The sequence below is a fragment of the Ambystoma mexicanum genome, chromosome 1q (assembly GCF_040938575.1).
Source record: "Ambystoma mexicanum isolate Mex_15411 chromosome 1q, UKY_AmexF1_1, whole genome shotgun sequence".
NCBI lineage: Eukaryota > Metazoa > Chordata > Amphibia > Caudata > Ambystomatidae > Ambystoma > Ambystoma mexicanum.
In genome coordinates, this window is record NC_090922.1 from 1,297,082,428 (window position 1) to 1,297,100,918 (window position 18,491).

Sequence of the window (18,491 nt, forward strand, 5' to 3'; positions counted from 1 at the left end):
AGATGTGGCTAAAGGCTCTTACCTGGATTCAAACGTGTGAAGAGGACTACATCAATACCCTCCCATTGACCTCTCGTCCCAAGAATGTAATTTTGTAGTTACCTGAACAGTAAGGAGGATATTGAACTTCTCTCCTCCCCCCTCCAGATGAAGTAAGCTTGGCTATTCCTGGAACACATTGAACTGTGAAGCTGACTGCCTACCCCTTAGCTGTAACCCCCTTGTATTTGCAATGCCATTCATGTATCTACAATTTTATCCGTCTTGTGCATTGTGTTGTGCCTGTTCTCTCTCCATGCCAATAAAGAAAAGTAATTAAAAAAAAGAATATCCTTACAATGGGCGTGCAGGCGCGGGAGACCACACCTCTAAAATAACAAACTAGGTAAAAACGTACAACATATAACAATTCATTCACTCCTTCAAAAACACTCTTCCAACCTACTTGACCTCATCTAACCTTATACAAACACCTATCTTGCTGTTTCCAAGAATAAAAAGAAAGACCCCTTATTTCTTCTCCCCTGTTACCCTCTTGCTTTACACACGAGGCCAAGACATGGCTGGCGACCCAAGATGTCTAAGCCGGCACACTCTACATTAACTCTGTATTTATACTGTAGATCTACTATCATGATCCTTTTGGTCTGTACTCATTTTTAAATTGTTACGTCTTATCTACCTTTTTTTCTCATTGCTTCCCTTATGGTACAGTCTTCTATGCGTTTGCGTACTGCTTATTAGGCTGCTTACCTTTCACTCATGTTTCATGCAAATGTGTAGTTGTACACTGTTGTCCATATGTAACTGGAACATAAGATATGCGCCCAGATGCCTTTGGCCAGGCGCGCTCTACAAATAAAACAAATACAAATGGCAAAGATAAACGCAGAAGCGCTTTGACGTGGTGCTCCTTTAATCTGGCCTACACAGCCGGGCCACAGTGACACACCTCTGGGGTCCAGGGGGGGCAGACAAGCCTCTAACCAATATGGTACCAAAAGCAGGCCCACCCTTAAAGAGTACGTACACGTTTTGTACAATAAATTTGCTTTACGGGCAAACGGCTGGGAGAGGTTAGATGACATCAAAGAGTTAAACTAACCTGTCTCCAAGAACCACACAAATAACACAGATTTTATACAATTTGCAACAGTTAAAACACTCCCAGAGGTTGTGTTACAGAGTCAACCCCCACACATGATTGATTAAACCTATCCAATGTAACAATATTCCCTTCAATTTCCACACTTATCGGATACATTCATCTAAGCGCCATCCACTTTAACTTATAATTGCATGTTTCATATTTGCACTACACCCTTCTCTGGGGCCTTTCTGTATTTGGCCAAAGCCTAATTTCATTGTTACACAGTTTACAAACAATTTAAATGATCACAGGTTCCATGTTGTTAGAAACCTTTACCCCTACTTGTGACACACACGGCTATTCTATGAAAATACCATTGATGTGAAGAGGAGAGTAAACCCACCTATATTGCGTTTATATTGTATCAGAAGTTTTGACATTTATCTTTCTGTGCACATGCAATTTCGAAAATGTATCAACTAAAACACAAACAACACTAAAAATAACGCATATCTCATTCCCATTAGCTTCACTGGATTTATGCTAAATTGCCACATTGTCAGCGATGCCGTCACCCCAGCAACCAAATTGGCGCTTGCAATTCAAGCGTCTTTACCTGTGGGACCCTTATCAATGATTCCAACAAACACCTCTCGTCTTCCAGATTCTGTTCCTAAACCCGGGTTCAGATCTGTATTTGCAGTGCCTTATTATGGTTCTCAATACCTATGCACCCTTACTTGGTCTTGTAGAGAACGCTAGAAAATGTGTCAAACATTATGTACTTAAATAACTAGGACACTGTGGTCATTAATATATCACTGGTACATTTAAAGCAATACTGAGGTTAGTGTCAAAAGAAGTAGTAGAGGGAATAAAACAATGGTTAACAAATATTCTTAAGCAGGTAAGTACTTTTTGAACCCTCCAATGCAAATTAAATTAACCCTTTACTTGGGGAAAGGCAGAGCACAAAGCCACAGGTAAGAAGAGTCTTTCAGGGAGCTTGAACAGCCAATGTTAGTTGATCAAAAAGTCTAGGTGAGCTGAAGCACTTCTTGCAGGTAAGTAAAAAGTATTGCACAATGATTCAGAGGTGTTTGTAAAAAATGAAAAATGAAATCACTGTAGGGCCACAAACTGGGAGGCTTGTGATGGGCAAAGCTGCAAGTAAATCTGCAAAAACAACCAAGACCAGTCTGAACTGAGAACTAGCAAGGCTACACAACAAGAAGTTAGACCCCTTAGTTTTACAGTACCTTTGGTTAGAAGAAATTGGTTCCAGCTGGTTTCTGTTCCTGTGTAGGTCTGCAGATCCTGTTGTACCTGGGCCTCAGTCGTGGGGACAAGAGAGAGGACGTCTGGGGACTCCTGGACTACGAATTGAAGGTCGACGGCAGAAATGGGCAAACTTCAGATCAGCAGCACTTTGCAGTTTCATCTTCTCGCGGCTCTCGCAAATAGCACCACTGCAGTTCTCGGATACCTTGATGGACTCTCCTCGCATCTGGGGTTCAGCACTCTATTTAGGTGGCTCAGGCTTGGTCTGTCCTGCTTCCTGGGAGTCTGGAGGATCTTCCTGGAGCTTGGGTCCGACTTAACGATACTCACTCGATTCTGGTGTTTCTCTCCCTGGCAATCTGTTCCTGCAGTGGAAGTACAGCCAGCTCAGAGAGGATTTCCAGATGAGCTTGTCTTGGGGTCGATTGGTCTCACCAACCCAATGGGAGAAGTCGTCTTTTGCAGGTCTTCTATAGTCGAGTTGAATTTGGAGCTTCAGCACTGCAGCAGAGCTTCACCGGGCAAACCAACGGTCCAGAAGTTGCAGCAGGCGTCTCTTCCAAGTTCTTCTTCGGATTCCTTCGTCCAGTGGTCGACTCTGCCTTTCAAGCAAAAAGCTGTGCCTTTTATGCAGGTTTCTCCCATTCATGGACTGCCCAGCTGTCAATCACACAGCAGGGTGGCTGTCCTCCAAGGACAGCCCTACAGTCAATCACACATGGGTGCATTCCTGTAACCAAGGAGACTAAGCACAGAGAGTTTCGGCACCTCCCTCGCTTCCTGCCCTGCCAGACACGCTGGAGCCAGAGGCGGGCTTCACCAGTGAATCCTACCAAAGACAAAACGAACAAAGGGACCAAACCTGGGTTGGCGCGCAGAGTAAATCTCAAGAAGGACCTTTCCAACAAGAATGTAAAAAAAAAGACGACCGGGCCATTTTGACAAAAAGGGCACCCAAGGGTGTTTTACTGCAGCTTTAATTGCAGCCCGGCTAGGAACACACACTAGTAGGAAAAAGTAAACCACTGCCACCAGCCATTAATTGTAGAAAGGGAAACATAAAAATGTTACATGAGAAACTAGACAAAGTGGATACTAAGTAACCCCTCCAGCACCCTATTGTAAAATGGTGGGTGCGGGTCTAGAAAGTTTACAAAATGTAAGTAAAGTCAATTTGACTTCACTGCTCTTGGAAACTGTAGTTTCACCAAGAGAAGGTATTTAAACCTTTGGGAATTCTAAGAGACTTCCCTGTGCCACTGCACTGCAAGTGCTATGTGTCACAATGTAAAAAGATGATGCCTATGGAGTTTGTCAGACTCCATAAAAAACACACGAACCTCATATAATTGAAAGTGCAAACTGCAAAGTTCCCAAAGTTCAGCAAATGAGCTGGGGGTCTCCAAGGTGGGAGGAATTTAGCACTAAAACTAAAACATTCTCCCTAACACAGGATATTAGAACAGAAACATGTTGAGCAGATAAAGGGACTTCTGTTTTGTCTTTAGCCGAATCCTAATATAGGCGACTGTATCTGCTAGTTATAACAGACCAACCACAGCATTGAATTTAGTCACGACAGCCCTTTGTGGGTTTTCAGTGTTTTTTTTAATGTTTGTCTGTGTTTTTAACCATTTGTATTTATGATGAATTTAGATCTATTTTTGTATGAATAAGTGAATAAATTGAAAATAAGTTGTACATTGCGTCAGGTTTCTTCTATTTGTATAGTATTTCCAACCTGATTTAGTCTGAATGTGTACTCCCAAGTATATTCATTTGGAAACTGCAAGTCTGACCTACATTTTTCCTTTCATTATTTGTAGTCCCAGCAAGGTCAGACTCCATACACCCCCTGATTTTTGTGGGGTGCCCTGGTATTTCCTCTCTTTTGATTTGACAAACAGTAACCATATAGAGTGCAGCAACAGAAGGTTAGTTTACATACGTATAAGGGTTAGGGTTGTTATGGGAAGAGGTCTAGGTGAAGAAATAGGTACATAGAATTGCGACAATACAGGCTAGCAGATCAGATGCTGAGGATACATCTACAATAATGAACATTTACTGATAAATAGAGGAAGACGGTCAAAAAGTGTCTTTCTGTAGATGTGAAGATCCTACATGGTGGCAGTGTTTTTGATTTTGAGGTGGTGGGGAAGTCGAGACGGCAGAATCTGTAAACAGGGCAGGGTGGTCATGGATAGATGGGTTGAGCAGTGCTTGGGAGGGAAGAGAGCTAGTGGGAGAACAGTAGCAGATGATGAGTTGGCCAGATTTGTGTGGGGTTGCACAGTTCGTGGGTTGACATAAACACCAGCAATAGGCAGAGTGTGCGTGGATTATTGTGAAATTTAGAAGGCAGTTGAGCTAATGAAGTATTGGAGATCAAGGTTACTGTCAGAGGTTAGCGGCCCTTAGGGCATAGCATAAGGAGATCAGCGGGAAAAGGTATGAAAAATTGAGCGAGAGGCAGTTGCTTTGGGTAGGTAGATTACTGCGGTTTTGGTGTAATTAAGCATATGCCACTGAAGTGCCATCCAGTGGTAGATCTCGGAAAGAGTACGTTGGATATGCGGTACGATCGGTCTGGGGTGAAGTTTATTTGGGTGTCCTCTCCATATGGATACGAGAAGCTAAAGGAGGAGATAAGTTTGTTGAGTAATGAGATATAAAGGGAGAAAATTAAGTCAATGGACTGAACCTTTAGGGTCTCCCCCATGGGAGTGGGTTGGAGGGTGGTGCTAAAGTTCCATGAGATGTAGCAAAATCGGTTAGACAGGCAATCAGTTTGGTGTAAAGAGTTATGAAACCAGTAGTCAGTCAATACTGTAGAAAACCATAACCTATGAATTATAAATGTTCATTTTTGGTTCATATTGCTTTTAGTGTATGGTATGCTACATTTTAGATAATATTTACAGATCGAAGTGGTCAACAGTATTAAAGGCTGCATTTAAATCGAGGAGTATGAGAATAGGGTAGAATTGTGCATGGTGGAAAGAAGCAAGTACCTTGGAGACATACGTGAATGCTGCCTCTGTCTTGTGTCTGCTGTGAAATCTTTGCAAGAATTTGGGGGGGTATGGGAGGAGAGACGGCCTTGTAGTTGGCAGGTGCGTTTGTGTCCGCAAAGTCATTTTTGAATAAGCTACTTTGTAGCAGGCAGGAAAGATTCCAGTTTCAAGAGATGTTGGAGAGTTTATAGGTAATAGGTGCAAGATCTTTCATCATCTTTGGTTCAAGGAGGTCATTAGGAGCACAGGATAGGTTAGAGGAGAGATCCTGCAGGGTTTGAGTAGGTGTGGAGAAGGAAGAGAGGGGCAACTTTGTAGATAGCAGTCAGAATGTTTTCATTTTGGCAGCGTAAGAGAATGGCCATGTAGTTGGGAGCACAGCGGCACGATGTGGTTTGTTTAGTACTTAGATTGGACAGTATCAAAGGCTGTGGTGATCGTATACAGGCACTACATTTAGGAGATGGTGAGATTGTGACTTGCACCAGCCGTTGCCTACAGTTGATGGATGAGGAGGGTGATCTCAGGTTGATGAGTGGATGGGAGCACTAATGTATAAACGCAATAGTGGTAGATGGGAGCTGCGTTTTCGATAGGGAGGGCCAGGGGTGAGTAAAGGCCAAGATGAGAAGACCTGGCTTCAGCTAGAAAGGTGGGGGGGCTTTCATGATGGATAAGTTAAGAGGATGCAAGAGTAAAGGAGGAACATCAACAGTGGATGGCGGAATGGTGAGGGAGAGGGATTGATTGTGAGGTCCAAGGAGATGAGGGTTGAAAAAATGATCAGGTGGAGTGAGTTGCCGCATTCATGCTTAGGTAGTTTTGTGAAGGCAATTAGGGAGGGTCTCCCAAAAGACGGTTTGTGGTAGTTAGCATTGGAGGTGTTTTGGCAACTCAAGTCTCTTTACTGGAGTAGTCTCAGTAGCTGCGGAGTCGAGGTGTTCATGTAAGAAACGGTTGAGTTGGCCAGTGTGCTGATGAATGGCAATGAAAAGGGTAGGAGCTGGAGCGCATGTACTCAAAAGAAGCTGGTCATCCCCCAACTGACCCTCCACACCTAAGTGGCTAGCTGCCTCCATGACAAACAGTCTGGTTTTAGGGCATTCAGAGGCACAGAAACTGCTCTCCTGAACACCCGTGAAGACCTACTCTCTAATCTGGACTCTAAACACTCCCTTCTTGATCTTTCTTCTGCCTTTGACACGGTCAACCACTCCATCCTCATGAACCGTCTCAATGATACCCATGACATCACGGACAGGGCTCTGGCGTGGCTTACCTCCTTTCGAACCTTTCAGACCATCCCAAGTGCAGTTGGGTCCTTTTCTCTCCTCCACCTCACTCTCTACCTGTGGCGTCCCTCAGGGCTCTATCCTAAAACCATGGCTCTTCAACATCTACCTGTCCCCTCTGGCCCACTTGATCTCCACCTTCTCCCCTCATTGCCAGTGTTATGCAGACGACACAAAGCTCTCTTTCAAGCTGCTATCCTCTTCATCCTCCCCCTCCTCTCTCATACCTGACTGCCTGACTGTTATTCAGGCATGGTGCTCTGCCACTGATCTCTTCCTGAATGCCTGCAAGACGGAGATCCTTCTCATTGGAACACCTGCTCCTCGTTTCCCCCCACTCTCTGCCCTGTCTCCCTGGGTCCCCTCCCCCACTTGAGGCAAAACACATTGGGATCATCTTTGACTCTTCTCTCCCTCCTTCTCTCCAAACATCACGGACCTTGCCAAAAAAAACAACGTTTGCTGAACCTTCTCATGGGCATTCTACCTTTCCTCACCTTCCCCCAGAAGCTCAACGTCTCCAGAGCCCTGGTTCTCTCTGTGCTGGACTACTGCAACAGCCTCTTCCTCAATCTGCCTCTTTCCTCCCTTAGCCCCCTTCAACTAATCCATAATAGGACTGCAAGACTTAACTTTGGCCTCAGGCCCAGGGACCACATCTCTCCAGCCCTACAATCTCTCCACTGGCTCCCAGTGACCGCAAGGATCAAATTCAGGAACCGTTGCATCATCTATAAGGCTGTCTGGGGCGTGGGACCTCTCTAAACCCAGCTATCCCTCCCTAGATACCTCTCTGCCGGAGTCCTTCAGTCCTCTGGCTCCAACTCCCCGCAGGTCAAACGTTTCTCCAAGCAGAGAGTGGGAGGTAGATCCCTTCTCTCTCCCCCTCCCGTGCTACCTTTCCCTCTGCTGCTGCGACTGGGGCCTGGTCCCTTCAAAGCCATACAGGGGACAGACTACCTCCTACCAGTCACCCCAGCATCCCTTGCCAGCACTTGCCTTCGGGCTCCGTTACCAAACTAGCCGAACCTGGTCCTTCCTGTTCACTGCACTCATCCTCCCTACTTGCCCACGCCCCTCCCTTTGGGTACCACCTCCTGCACTTCTCCCTCTACCTCCCCCTCCACTCACCACCTTTTCATGCACTTGCACGGTAGGATTGTCACATGGCCAATATAACGTTTTTTGTTCTACTTTTGTGGTTCCCATGGACCCCCCTTCCCTCCCAACTTGTCTTGCGGCACCTGGAAACACTTGTGTATAGGCGCCATACAAATGTCCAATAAATAAATAAATAAAATTATGGAAGAAGGTCAGGTGGCAGAAAAGGGGCAAATGGTGAAGACCTAAATATCATGAAGCCAACCGTTTCACAGCGAGAGAAGGTAGCGCGAAATAAAGTGGAATGCACCACGGGATGCAATGTCATAGTGGCAAAGTCAGGTTTCAGTACGGCACGAAGGGCTGAAATGGTGTGCAAGGGCAGGTGGTGGATGAGCGGGGACGGGAGTAAAATCATTAGAAGGATTGGAAGAAAAGGGCAAGTAGGAACCAGGAGCACTAGCAATTATGGTGCTAGTATGTTAGTAACGCTAACACAAATAACAGGCAAGTAGCGACTATTAAAATGAAGTAAGTATGCAGTGAACAGGATTAAGTAACAACTGATAATGGCCAAAACCTTTAGATAATCTGCCTTTACTGATCAACACAATTAAATAACAAGCTGGTTAAATGGGCCGGTTGCGACTAACAATATGAATGAATAGTTTGCTTAATAAGTTATAGAGTTGGCGTAGATCCAAGGTAGTTGTAAGAAGGTGCCTAGAGACTTGAGTTCAGTTTTTGTACTGTACATATATTTAAATTTTAATTTAAAAAAACTGGAAAAGGTTTGGGGGCTTTATCAAATGTGCATGCTTATCAGTTTAATTATGCTCATATCACACTGAACCTATCACTTTCACATAGGAAAGAAAAATCAAACTGTTCCCAAAGCCCTCAAATGTTATGAACGACGATATTGCGATGTCAGACAGTCTGAATGAACTTTCGTTAGATGAACGTGGCTTCGAAAATGTTCCAGGTGGAAAAGTGCGTTTGGATGATAACGGAAGATTGATTTGGCCGGTGCTTTTCTTGTACCCAGAATATGGACAAACTGACTTCATCGCTGCTTTCCATGAGGAGTCCAGGTAATTTATGTCACTACTTTTTGACTCCATTTGCTTCTAATAGATTTAGTAACAGAACCTAGACTGGAAAGCCATGGTTGGCATGTTTAGATCCTTAAAGTCCAGGCTCAAAGTTTGTGAATTATGGATGTGATCATATTATCGTAAACATTCTTTTACTCCCTTTTAAGCTATATCTCAAACAGCACGCGTCAACTACAGCAGATAACTCTTTGTCTTTTCCATGTTGGTGCTACCAGCATACATAGCTTCATGTCCACCCACCAGAAGTAGGTTTGTATATGCAGTCTTACTTGGTTTGCACAAAGCATAATCTCTTTGGTAACCAAAGTGAGAGACACAATGGCGCTGTAGATTCAAATTTGCCAGTGTATTTACACAACTTGCTGCAACCTAATGTCTCAATTCCTAATGAGAAAATCCCAATCCACTTGGACCATACCTTCATTCATAGAAACAGAAAACCAGAGGCCTCCCAGTCAGGCTCATTAGCACCACCTTTACTTAACTGTGCATGCTGTTTATATTAGTGTGCCTAGGTGCAGTAAACTTCTGTGCATTGAAATCCTCAGCAGGGACCATGGTTGCTGTTTGACATTACTTCCCCGTTCCTTCTTGACCATCTTTTACTCCTTTTACAATGTGTCTTATATCAATACCAAGTATATCTTTTCCTCCTACCAAGGAAAATAGGCTCTCATGTTCTGTTCCCTCAGTGAGTCTTAATGAAAGGAGTTTCCATTCTCATTCATGCACATATAATATTTGTGACCATGTGAAGGCAGGCAAGCATGGGGGTAAATTTCATTTATAGCAACTAGAGGCAATTTTCTTCACCTTTACCCTTTCATTTCTGGGGTAGAGGCACTGGGACATCCAGGAGGGAGAGCAAACAAGAGTCTGATGGTGGAGTTCCTCTGTCTCCGATCTGTCCCTGAGACTACTTGCCTCAACTCTGCCACGCGTGCCCATAGCTATCCACCCTTCACTGGGTCAGCAGTTTGAGCATGCTATGCATTGTGTAATGCTCTGCGTATCCGCCCATATGATTAGGCTTAGAAGTGCATGTTTAAATAGTACCCTTTAGTCTTTTAAAAGTAATCCCTGTGCTTCAATCAAGTATGGGTGATCTGTGACTAATGAAAGCACACAATGTTGAATTATCTTAACGGCGAGTATTGCGAGTAATGACTAACTAGTTACCCCTCGTTTTTGGTTGTGCAGAGAATCCAGTAAATATGGCAGTGTATTCTTTCATGTCCTAAACAGCACTAGCTTAAGTGTTCACAGCTAAGACTGTAGTCTGCATAGTCTCCTACGGTCCTGAAGAAGGTGACCTAGAGTAATATAACGTCGCTGAAACCAAATTGTATGGAATGACATCAGGCTGGATATGTTACCCACGCTGAACAGATCTAAATATGATTTTGTTTTCATAAGATTGGGGTTGTAATACCCCTAGGGTTCACACGTACAAGACTAATAAAGAATGGTACCTCGTTGGATGTTCCCTTTTTAAACTATATTTTTGTAGTACTATTTCTTTGTTGTGTTTAACGTTATACATTCTCATTAAATGGGTTTGTACAATAAGGTTTTTCTTGCCAAGCACTATCCAGATAGGATATCTTTGAGCACACTGCAGCCATAAATGACAGATATGGGCCTGTCATCGTTTTTCCCTTTTTTCTTCTATCCACTTTTTTAGATAGGTGGCTCACCACAATTTTCTAGGGTGAGGTAAACTACTGCCAGGGACCGGTAGCTCTGCTCTGTCACCTGTGAATAGGCTGTTGAGGGGATCTCCATTTCTGCACACTAATTTATCTGTACGTATTAGGGTTACCTGTCCATTTTTTGTGTGGTAATACTTTTCAGTTTACGGCCAGGTCCCGCCAATTGTTTTTTTGATCCCCTTGTATTAGTGGAACAAATAAAACTATTGTGATGGCCTTGTTTGCCTGGGACATGAGGCAAAATGTGAGCGTTTTTCTCTTTTATACTAAGCTGATTCTTAGCTGCTTGCAATATTTATAGGTGCAAGTATGGATAAACGATATGTCGACAGAGTGTAGGTCCTGGTGGAATGGGCAAGCAGGTGTAGTGATTTAAGATCAAGGGTACAAAACAAAGCCCCTCTGCCTAGGCAAGAGGCCTTCTATGCAGGGAGTGACATGCAATGAAGCAAAACTAGATACATTGGCGCTGAGAAGCAACAATGGTTGACCCAAAAGGAAACCATGAGAATCCTGCGGCACCTCTGTGATTCTCTGAACTCCCAAGAACGATCTTGGGTACTGGATAAAAGAAATGCTGAACATAATTTGGTCCCTCCAGTCTAAAGAAAAGGTTTTCAAAGCAACAAGCATCTCTGCCCATTTATAGGGCAAAATTTGAATTTTGAATTGTTACCAGAGGCAAAAATCTCTTTCCTACGGTTTCGGTATTTGTATATTTGTGTTTGTTTTATTTGTAAAAGCGCTCCTGGCCCTGGGGCAATTGGGCGCATGCATATCAAAGTTATACAAACATATGTACAGCAAGAAAATGTTCACAACAGGTTACAAAAGTTTAATAGCATGGTCAGTTAACGTAAGGTTGCAATACCCATATACAAAAGTGACAACGGTACACAGTATACACATACAATACACAGTAGGAGGTACCATCGGGAAGATAGTAGAGAAGGTGTCGATGGGGAGCAGGCCTCCTGAGTCCCTATAAGAAGGCTAAACTGTTGCAGAGTCCAGTTCCTGCAGCCAGCGTTTAGTATTACACTTGAATGAATGGAAGGAAAGTTCTGATCTGAGGGAAGAAGGGAGCGTGTTCCATAGCTTGGAAGCCAAAACTGGGAAACTGGCGCCCCCCAGAATTTTGAAGTTTGAATCTCGGTATGGACATTGTATGAGCTTGGGCAGCTCTGTGTGGTCTTGAGGGTGTATGTGAGGAGAGTCGGTTGGTAAGGTAAGCTGGTGCGAGATTAGCCCTAACTTTGTGTAATAAAGCAAGTGTTTGAGTGAAATTCTGTGCTCGACCGATAGCCAATGCAAGTTGCGTCTTGTGTCAGAAATATGAGACGACTTCGGGATGTTAAGGGCTGCCCTGATGGCATTAGTTTGTGTTACTCGTAGTTTGTTGATGTTTTTGGCTGGTCCCCAAGTAAAGGGCGTTACAGTAATCAATTCTGGACAAAACTAAGGTTCTGGCAAGCGTGATACAGTTGGGTGTTGTGAGGAAAGGCCTGCATGCAGTGATTAATTTGCAAGTGTAAGCAGATGCTGGCACCACCACGTTTATCTGGTGAAGGATAGGGTGGCGTCAAGGTAGATACTAAGTTTTCTTGTGTTATTGAAGACATTGATAGTGTTGCCATCTATGGTAAAAGATTTGAAGGCAGGGTCAAGTTTGTTAAGTCTGGCGTGAGAACCAAGGATTAGCAGCTCAGTTTTATTGTCGTTTAAACAAAGTCTGTGTTGTGCCATCCAGGCTTGTATTACTGAATAGATTTCGTTAAGAGTTTTGCTGTCTGTTGCATAGTCTCCCGTGATGGGAATGAGTATCTGGGTGTTGTCAGCGTAATTTATATACGTGAAACCCAGATAGTCGATGATGTTGAAGAGAGGCTTCGTAAAGACATTATAAAGCGTAGGGGAGACACAAAAGCCTTGCGGAACCTCACAAGGTACTGGAGAGGGTTCAGCTGAGTCAGTTGGAGAGAAGACCCTCATAGTTCTAATAGCAAGGAAGGAACTGATCCATGTAGTGGCTGAGTCAGAGAAGTGTGCTGTTGTTTTCAGGTGGTGGCAAAGCGTTTGGTGATTGCCCCAATCAAAAGCTGCTGAGAGGTCAAGCAGTAATAGATGGGCTAGTTTGCCATTATCTTTTAAGTCTTGGATTTGTGTTGTAAGATTGATCAAGGCTGTTTCCGTGCTGTGTCTAGGTCGGAAGCCTGATTGCCTAAGTCCCAACAGGTTGTTGTGGTGGTCTTGTCAGAATGTTGTTTGTAATCCAGATCAGAAAGTAGAATGCATTTTTTAGCGTTGATTTTAGATTGTAACAGCGATATTTTATCAAGGAGAGCCTTCTGGATGTTAGTACACCATAGAGCATTAGTGATACATTTGTCAATGGGGGCAATGGGAGATTCCAATTCTTTTAGAATCTTAAACAGTTATTTTGTGTTAGATTCAGCTTGTATAATACGTTTGTTGTAAGTGTCTTTTTTGGCGAGAATGATGGCCTCTTTTGAGTTGGACGATGCTATAGTCAATGGACTTGTATTAGTTGCAGAAGGGCACTTTTTCCAGTGTGCTTCTGCATGTTCTCTTAGCTTTGCGCAACTCTCTTAAGTGCAGTGTAAACCAGGAGTTTGGTTGAAGTTGTGGTTTAGGTTTACGCAGCTTTAGAGTATACTTGATAGAAAAAGTTTAGACCTTTTCCAATTTTCCTGCATTTGTTTTGTTCGTTTCTTGGCTCAGAAATTCAGGGGGAGACTCTACCCCCCACCCCCACTTTAACCTATTCCCTTACCCCACCCCATATATATATTTAATTAAAGTTGACTGAAATTCCCCCAAAAAACTATCAAAGAAATTCAGTCAAATTTAAAAGGTCAATTTATTTTCGATCAAGTATGCTAATACCATTATCTACCCCATTGTAGCAACACAAGCAGCTGTGTTGCTGACTTTTTGCTAGTGTAGGAGGTAAGTCAGCCTACTGGGAATGTCTACCAGAGGCAACTAGATGTACAGCAATAGTGTCGTCTCAATGACCCAGATCTTAAGACCATAGTTCTGAGACAGAAGTGATGTATTTGTTGATGTAAACAATTGCTAGGTGTATCCTCTGTAGGTATTCATGCCCTGTCCTCAATGTGAGAGCAGAACATTATTGAGAGCCAAAAATATTGCTTTGAGTGTCGGGGGGGTTTTATACGCAGCCTCCTGTTCTGAACAGACCTTAGATCATGAACTTTTAGGTTGCCTGGAGTTGGCGCCATACACGTATAAGGAGTCTGTAGATAAGGATACTCTACTCTCGCAGAGAAGATAATGAGATTGGATTGTCCAGATTACCACAGAAGGTGTAACCCTACCACATCCGAAATGTAGACTTGAACTGACTGGAGGTATCATGTTGTCAGTGGGATGTAATCTCTAGTTGCCTTTGTGCACCCCCAGACATGCCAGGGTGATCACCTAAATGTAGGGTCCCATGAACTCCAACCCTAGGTATTTTGTGGGTGGGCTCCCCTGCATCGCGCCCTCCAACCCAACCACAAGCATATGGAAATGCTACTCCTGCCTCTGCAGCAGGGATAAACCTTCAATGCCTTAAGGCATTGATGCACAAAAGGAGACAAATGGACACTTTCACCCAGTGACTGTCACTAATCGCTGCAGTATTGTTTGTCATGATTTCTATGATGCACTGCATGCCAGAGCCTAACCTCGTCCAAAAGGCAGTGTAAATGTCCACCTGGAGCTATGTCTGGTTTTGCGGCAACGCGTTGTGCTGTCCCTGACTCAGGGTTCTGAGGAAAGTTGGATCATTGTGTTTGGTGCAAGAGCAACCACTCCCTCCTACATTGCTCGCATCGGCAAATGCCTGGCTACTATCCAAACATGGGTGTCGAACACTTACCCCAAACTGAACCCGACTAACACCGAATTTGTCTTCATAGGTTCCCCCCACCAAATAACTTGTACAACAATGGCTGGATGACAAGTGGGTTAGGCAAAGTTTGTTTGCAGTACCCTTTGGGACCACTACACACAACTATGACTATAGGTGTAAGCAAAACCAACCTTTGGTATAAGTCTGTACTACACAGTTTTTGGTAGCGGAGCTGAGCAGCCAGGCCTATCTCAAGAGGCAATGTGAGCTGTAATGATGTTACACAGAGGTCTGCAATCGGAGATGTTCAAATAAACTCTTACACTCAAGGTTGTCTTTGTTAAATACTTATTCATTTAACTGTCAGTTATAAAACATCCATAAGAAGGAGGCAATATAATCGCACACAAATATACTTCAGTACTGTACAATCTAAGTTTCTGAGGCATTCAGAATACTTTGAAGGAGGAGCAAAAAGGCATAGGTTAACGGAGTATAGAAAAAATAATTATTTCTTAGGCAGTGCAGATATTTTGAGTTCACCAGAAGAGTCAATTCAATTCAGTAGGCTAGGCCAAAGTCAATGGGCTAAAGTCTTGGATAGGATAAAGCAGTTCTGGTAGATAAACAGGAAAGTCTCTGCAAAAGTTCTTAGGAATTGTTTGTAGCAAGAAGAATCATATGTTGGGTCACAACCTGATAAAGCCTGTGAGTTGGGAAAGTTTCAAGCACTTTCACTGCGAGAGGTAAGTACTCTGTCTGGTTTTACAGTACCTTTACAAATGAAGAAAAAGATGCAACTGGTGACCTCTGTTGCAGATCTCACTGTTCCTGGGCCTCAGTCGTGGGGACAAGATCGAGGATGTCGGGGGACTCCTGGACTGCACTGGGACTGGTCAAAAAGCTGGCAACTGGCAAATCTTAATTTCCGGTAGCTGTAGTCAAGCACACAAGCTGGTATCCCTCTCCCTGGTTATCGGTTTCTTGCAGTACTCAGAGGAAAATGCAACCAGCTCCGAGAATGGTATCCAGGTGGCTTAGTGGCGAGTTGATTGGTCCCTTCAATTCAAAGGGAGAAGTCGTCCTTGCAGGGCTTCTCTGTCGAGATGAACTTAGCGAATTGGACCTGCAGCAGGGCTTCACCGGGCAAATCAACGGTCCAGGAGTTGCAGCAACCGTCCTCTTCAAGCTCATCTTCGGTTCTTTCGTTCAAGTGGTCGACTCTGCCTTCCAAGCCAAGAGTCTCGCCTTTTATTCGGTTCTCTCCCATTCATTCCAGCCTAGCTGTCACTCGCCCAGCAGGGTGGCAGTCCTTTCCAGACAGTTAGCCAGCCAATCAACACAGAGTTCATTTGGGTCTCCTAGGAGACTAAGCACAGGGCGCTTCGGGCACCTCCCTCACTTCCTGCCCACCCCAGACACTCTGGCGCCAGAGGCGGTCTTCACTCCTGAAGCCCGCCAAAGGCATATAAACAGAGGAACCAAACCTGGTTCAGCATGCAAACCAAAACTCTAGAAGGACCTTTCCACAAAGAAACGGCGAAAAAAGATCTGGACCTGTTTTTACAGAGGGGGCTCAGACACCATCTTGAAAAACATGGCTTCCGCGATTTAAAGCTACCGGTGTTCGCGGTCGGGAAAAATCATGGTAGTTTGTTGTAAAACCACTACCACCAGCCATTTCGAGAGGAAAGGGTAGCATTTGACTGCTACATGAGTATCTAGACACAGGGGATACCAAGTAATCCCTGCAGCACTCTAAAGATAGTGTGTGCTGGGCCTAGGCATTTAAAAAGACTAGTAAAGTCAAGTTCACTTTAATTACTCTGGGAAACAGTAGTTTATCCCAGAAAAGGTATTTAAACCTTGGGAAAGCCTGAAAAGGTTTCCCTGTGCCACTGCCCTGAGGGTGCTGTATGACCCAGACACTCGGGCCCAGACAGGGGCTACTCATACCAAAAAATCTTCCTCCAATAGTTCTAATCACAAAGATAAGTCTCACAAGACAAACTTTCAAATTACACCCCCTTTTACCATGGCTTCCAGCTCCCAGCCTCAGGCTTCCAGCTCTCAGCCCCTGGCTTCATTCCAGCCACCAGCAAAAAGGTCTCGTACTACAGCTGAGCTTTATGACGTTAATACAGACACTGAAGGGAATAATGAGGACTACCAACACACTGACCGTTACTATGATGGTGATGATGAGGCAGAGGTGTACACCCTGGCCTCATCAATTCAACAAGATTCCCCAGTGCCTGATTCTCCAGTAGATAATCAGCCCCTCCACAACGACATACTAATCAAAGCAGCTGAGCTCTTTGGTATTCAGACACATGAGACTCAGCAGGACCAGAACTTTGTTGAAGATATTTTGGGAGACAAGAAGGCTGCCACTCAATTTATCCCAATTTTAAAATCTGTCCAGAGAAGGATCCAACCTTCATTAGAGACACCCAACCAAACAAGGGCTGTAAACCCACGAGTAGAGAAACTCTTCCGCCCGGCGCCGTCTGCCCGCTCTATATCCGTGGCCAGCTTAAGCCGGATTCTCTTGTGGTCCCAACTACCCGTAAGAGGGCAGGGACACCACTAGCCTCTTCGGTGGCTTCCCCAGACGAGGAGAGCAAGAAGCTCTATACCATGGGAAGGAAAGTAGAGATCTCGGCAGCGTTTCAAGTTAGAATCGCCAACAATTGTACACTGTTGGCAAGTTATGGTTGACATAAATGGGATGAAATAACCACCCTAATAGCTTTGGCGCCCGAGCCTTTAAAGTCTCAACTTGCATTAGTAGCAGCTGAAGGCAAAGCTACTGCCAGCTGCATTCTCAAGAATAACCTCAACTCTGCAGATAATGCAGGCTGAATAATCGCTGAAGGGACCATAATCAAACGCCACGCTTGGCTTTGCCAGACTGGCTTTAAGCTGGATACCCAGGCGATGTTACTTAAGATGCCAGTAGAACCAACAGTCTTTTTCGGCAAAGTGGTAGACGCCCTGAAGTCCGCCAAGGAGGAATGCGACACCCTCAAGTCCCTCGTGCAACTAACTAATAAACCTCCTGGCCAGAGAGGCGGTAACAATTTTTCCCCGTTTTCGTGGCCAAAGTTCCCAGAGAGGCTCCGGGTACGGACAAAGTCAAAATTCTTCCTAGAATAACACCCAAGGTCAGGCGTCACAGGGTTACCAGAGAGGCCAGCGCAGATCCTTCACATCTAGAGGTGGAGGAAACCTCCAAAGCAATTACAGCCCGCTACAGGTCCCCTCCCATGCCTCCCAGTAGGGGGACGGATTTCACACTTCACACACGCATGGGAGGGAATAACCACGGACAAGTGGGTGCTATCGACAGTAGAAGGCGGTTATTGTGTGGAGCTTCTCCAGAAACCATCGAACCATCTCCCGCGCCAAAGAAAGACAACAAAGGAAGAACTGCTCGTCCTTCTCGAAGATGTCAACGTGCTGATTCTCAAGGACGTAATAGAGATTGTGCCGTCCAACGAGGTAAACAGGGGTATTTATTCAACCTACTTCCTTGTGCCAAAGTAAGATCTAACTATGCGCTCTGTGTTAGACTTACGCCCTGCAAACACTTATGTAAAGCCACAATTCTCCAGCATGGGGTCTGGCATGGATTCACATGCTCATGAATATTCCCCGTTGTCAGGCTGGGAATCCTTGGTAAAGAAAAATCAGTATCAGTTTCGTTTCTGATCTGTCTTTCGTAGTAGTAACCAATCAGTGATCTCTGCGTCATACTGACCACAGCCAATGACTGCCATCTCCCTAAGCCCCGCCTCTGGCAGCCATCTTCAGATTTTTACCGCACGTTCAAGTGTTGGGATCCTCGTGCTATTGCTCTCGAGCTTTAGTGCTTTTTTTGCGTTTTTTCCTAGGAAAATCTTCTCTTTTTCGGTCAAAAGAGCCTCAAGCTCCACCGTTTCTTTATCCGATCAACGGGGACCCGTGTCGGATTCTTCTACGCCCCTCAAGGATG

The 18,491-nt window shown here is 44.6% G+C and overlaps 1 protein-coding gene across 2 annotated transcripts in view; it reads left to right on the forward strand.

The window, feature by feature from the left end:
• TTC4 (tetratricopeptide repeat domain 4) overlaps nucleotides 1–18,491 on the forward strand; it is a 501,109-nt gene that overhangs the window by 312,695 nt on the left and 169,923 nt on the right. For both annotated transcript variants that reach the window (XM_069642123.1, XM_069642122.1), the window contains one exon: nucleotides 8,652–8,875. In XM_069642123.1, the coding sequence (XP_069498224.1) occupies nucleotides 8,652–8,875 (224 nt within the window). The remainder of the gene's footprint in view (nucleotides 1–8,651; nucleotides 8,876–18,491) is intronic.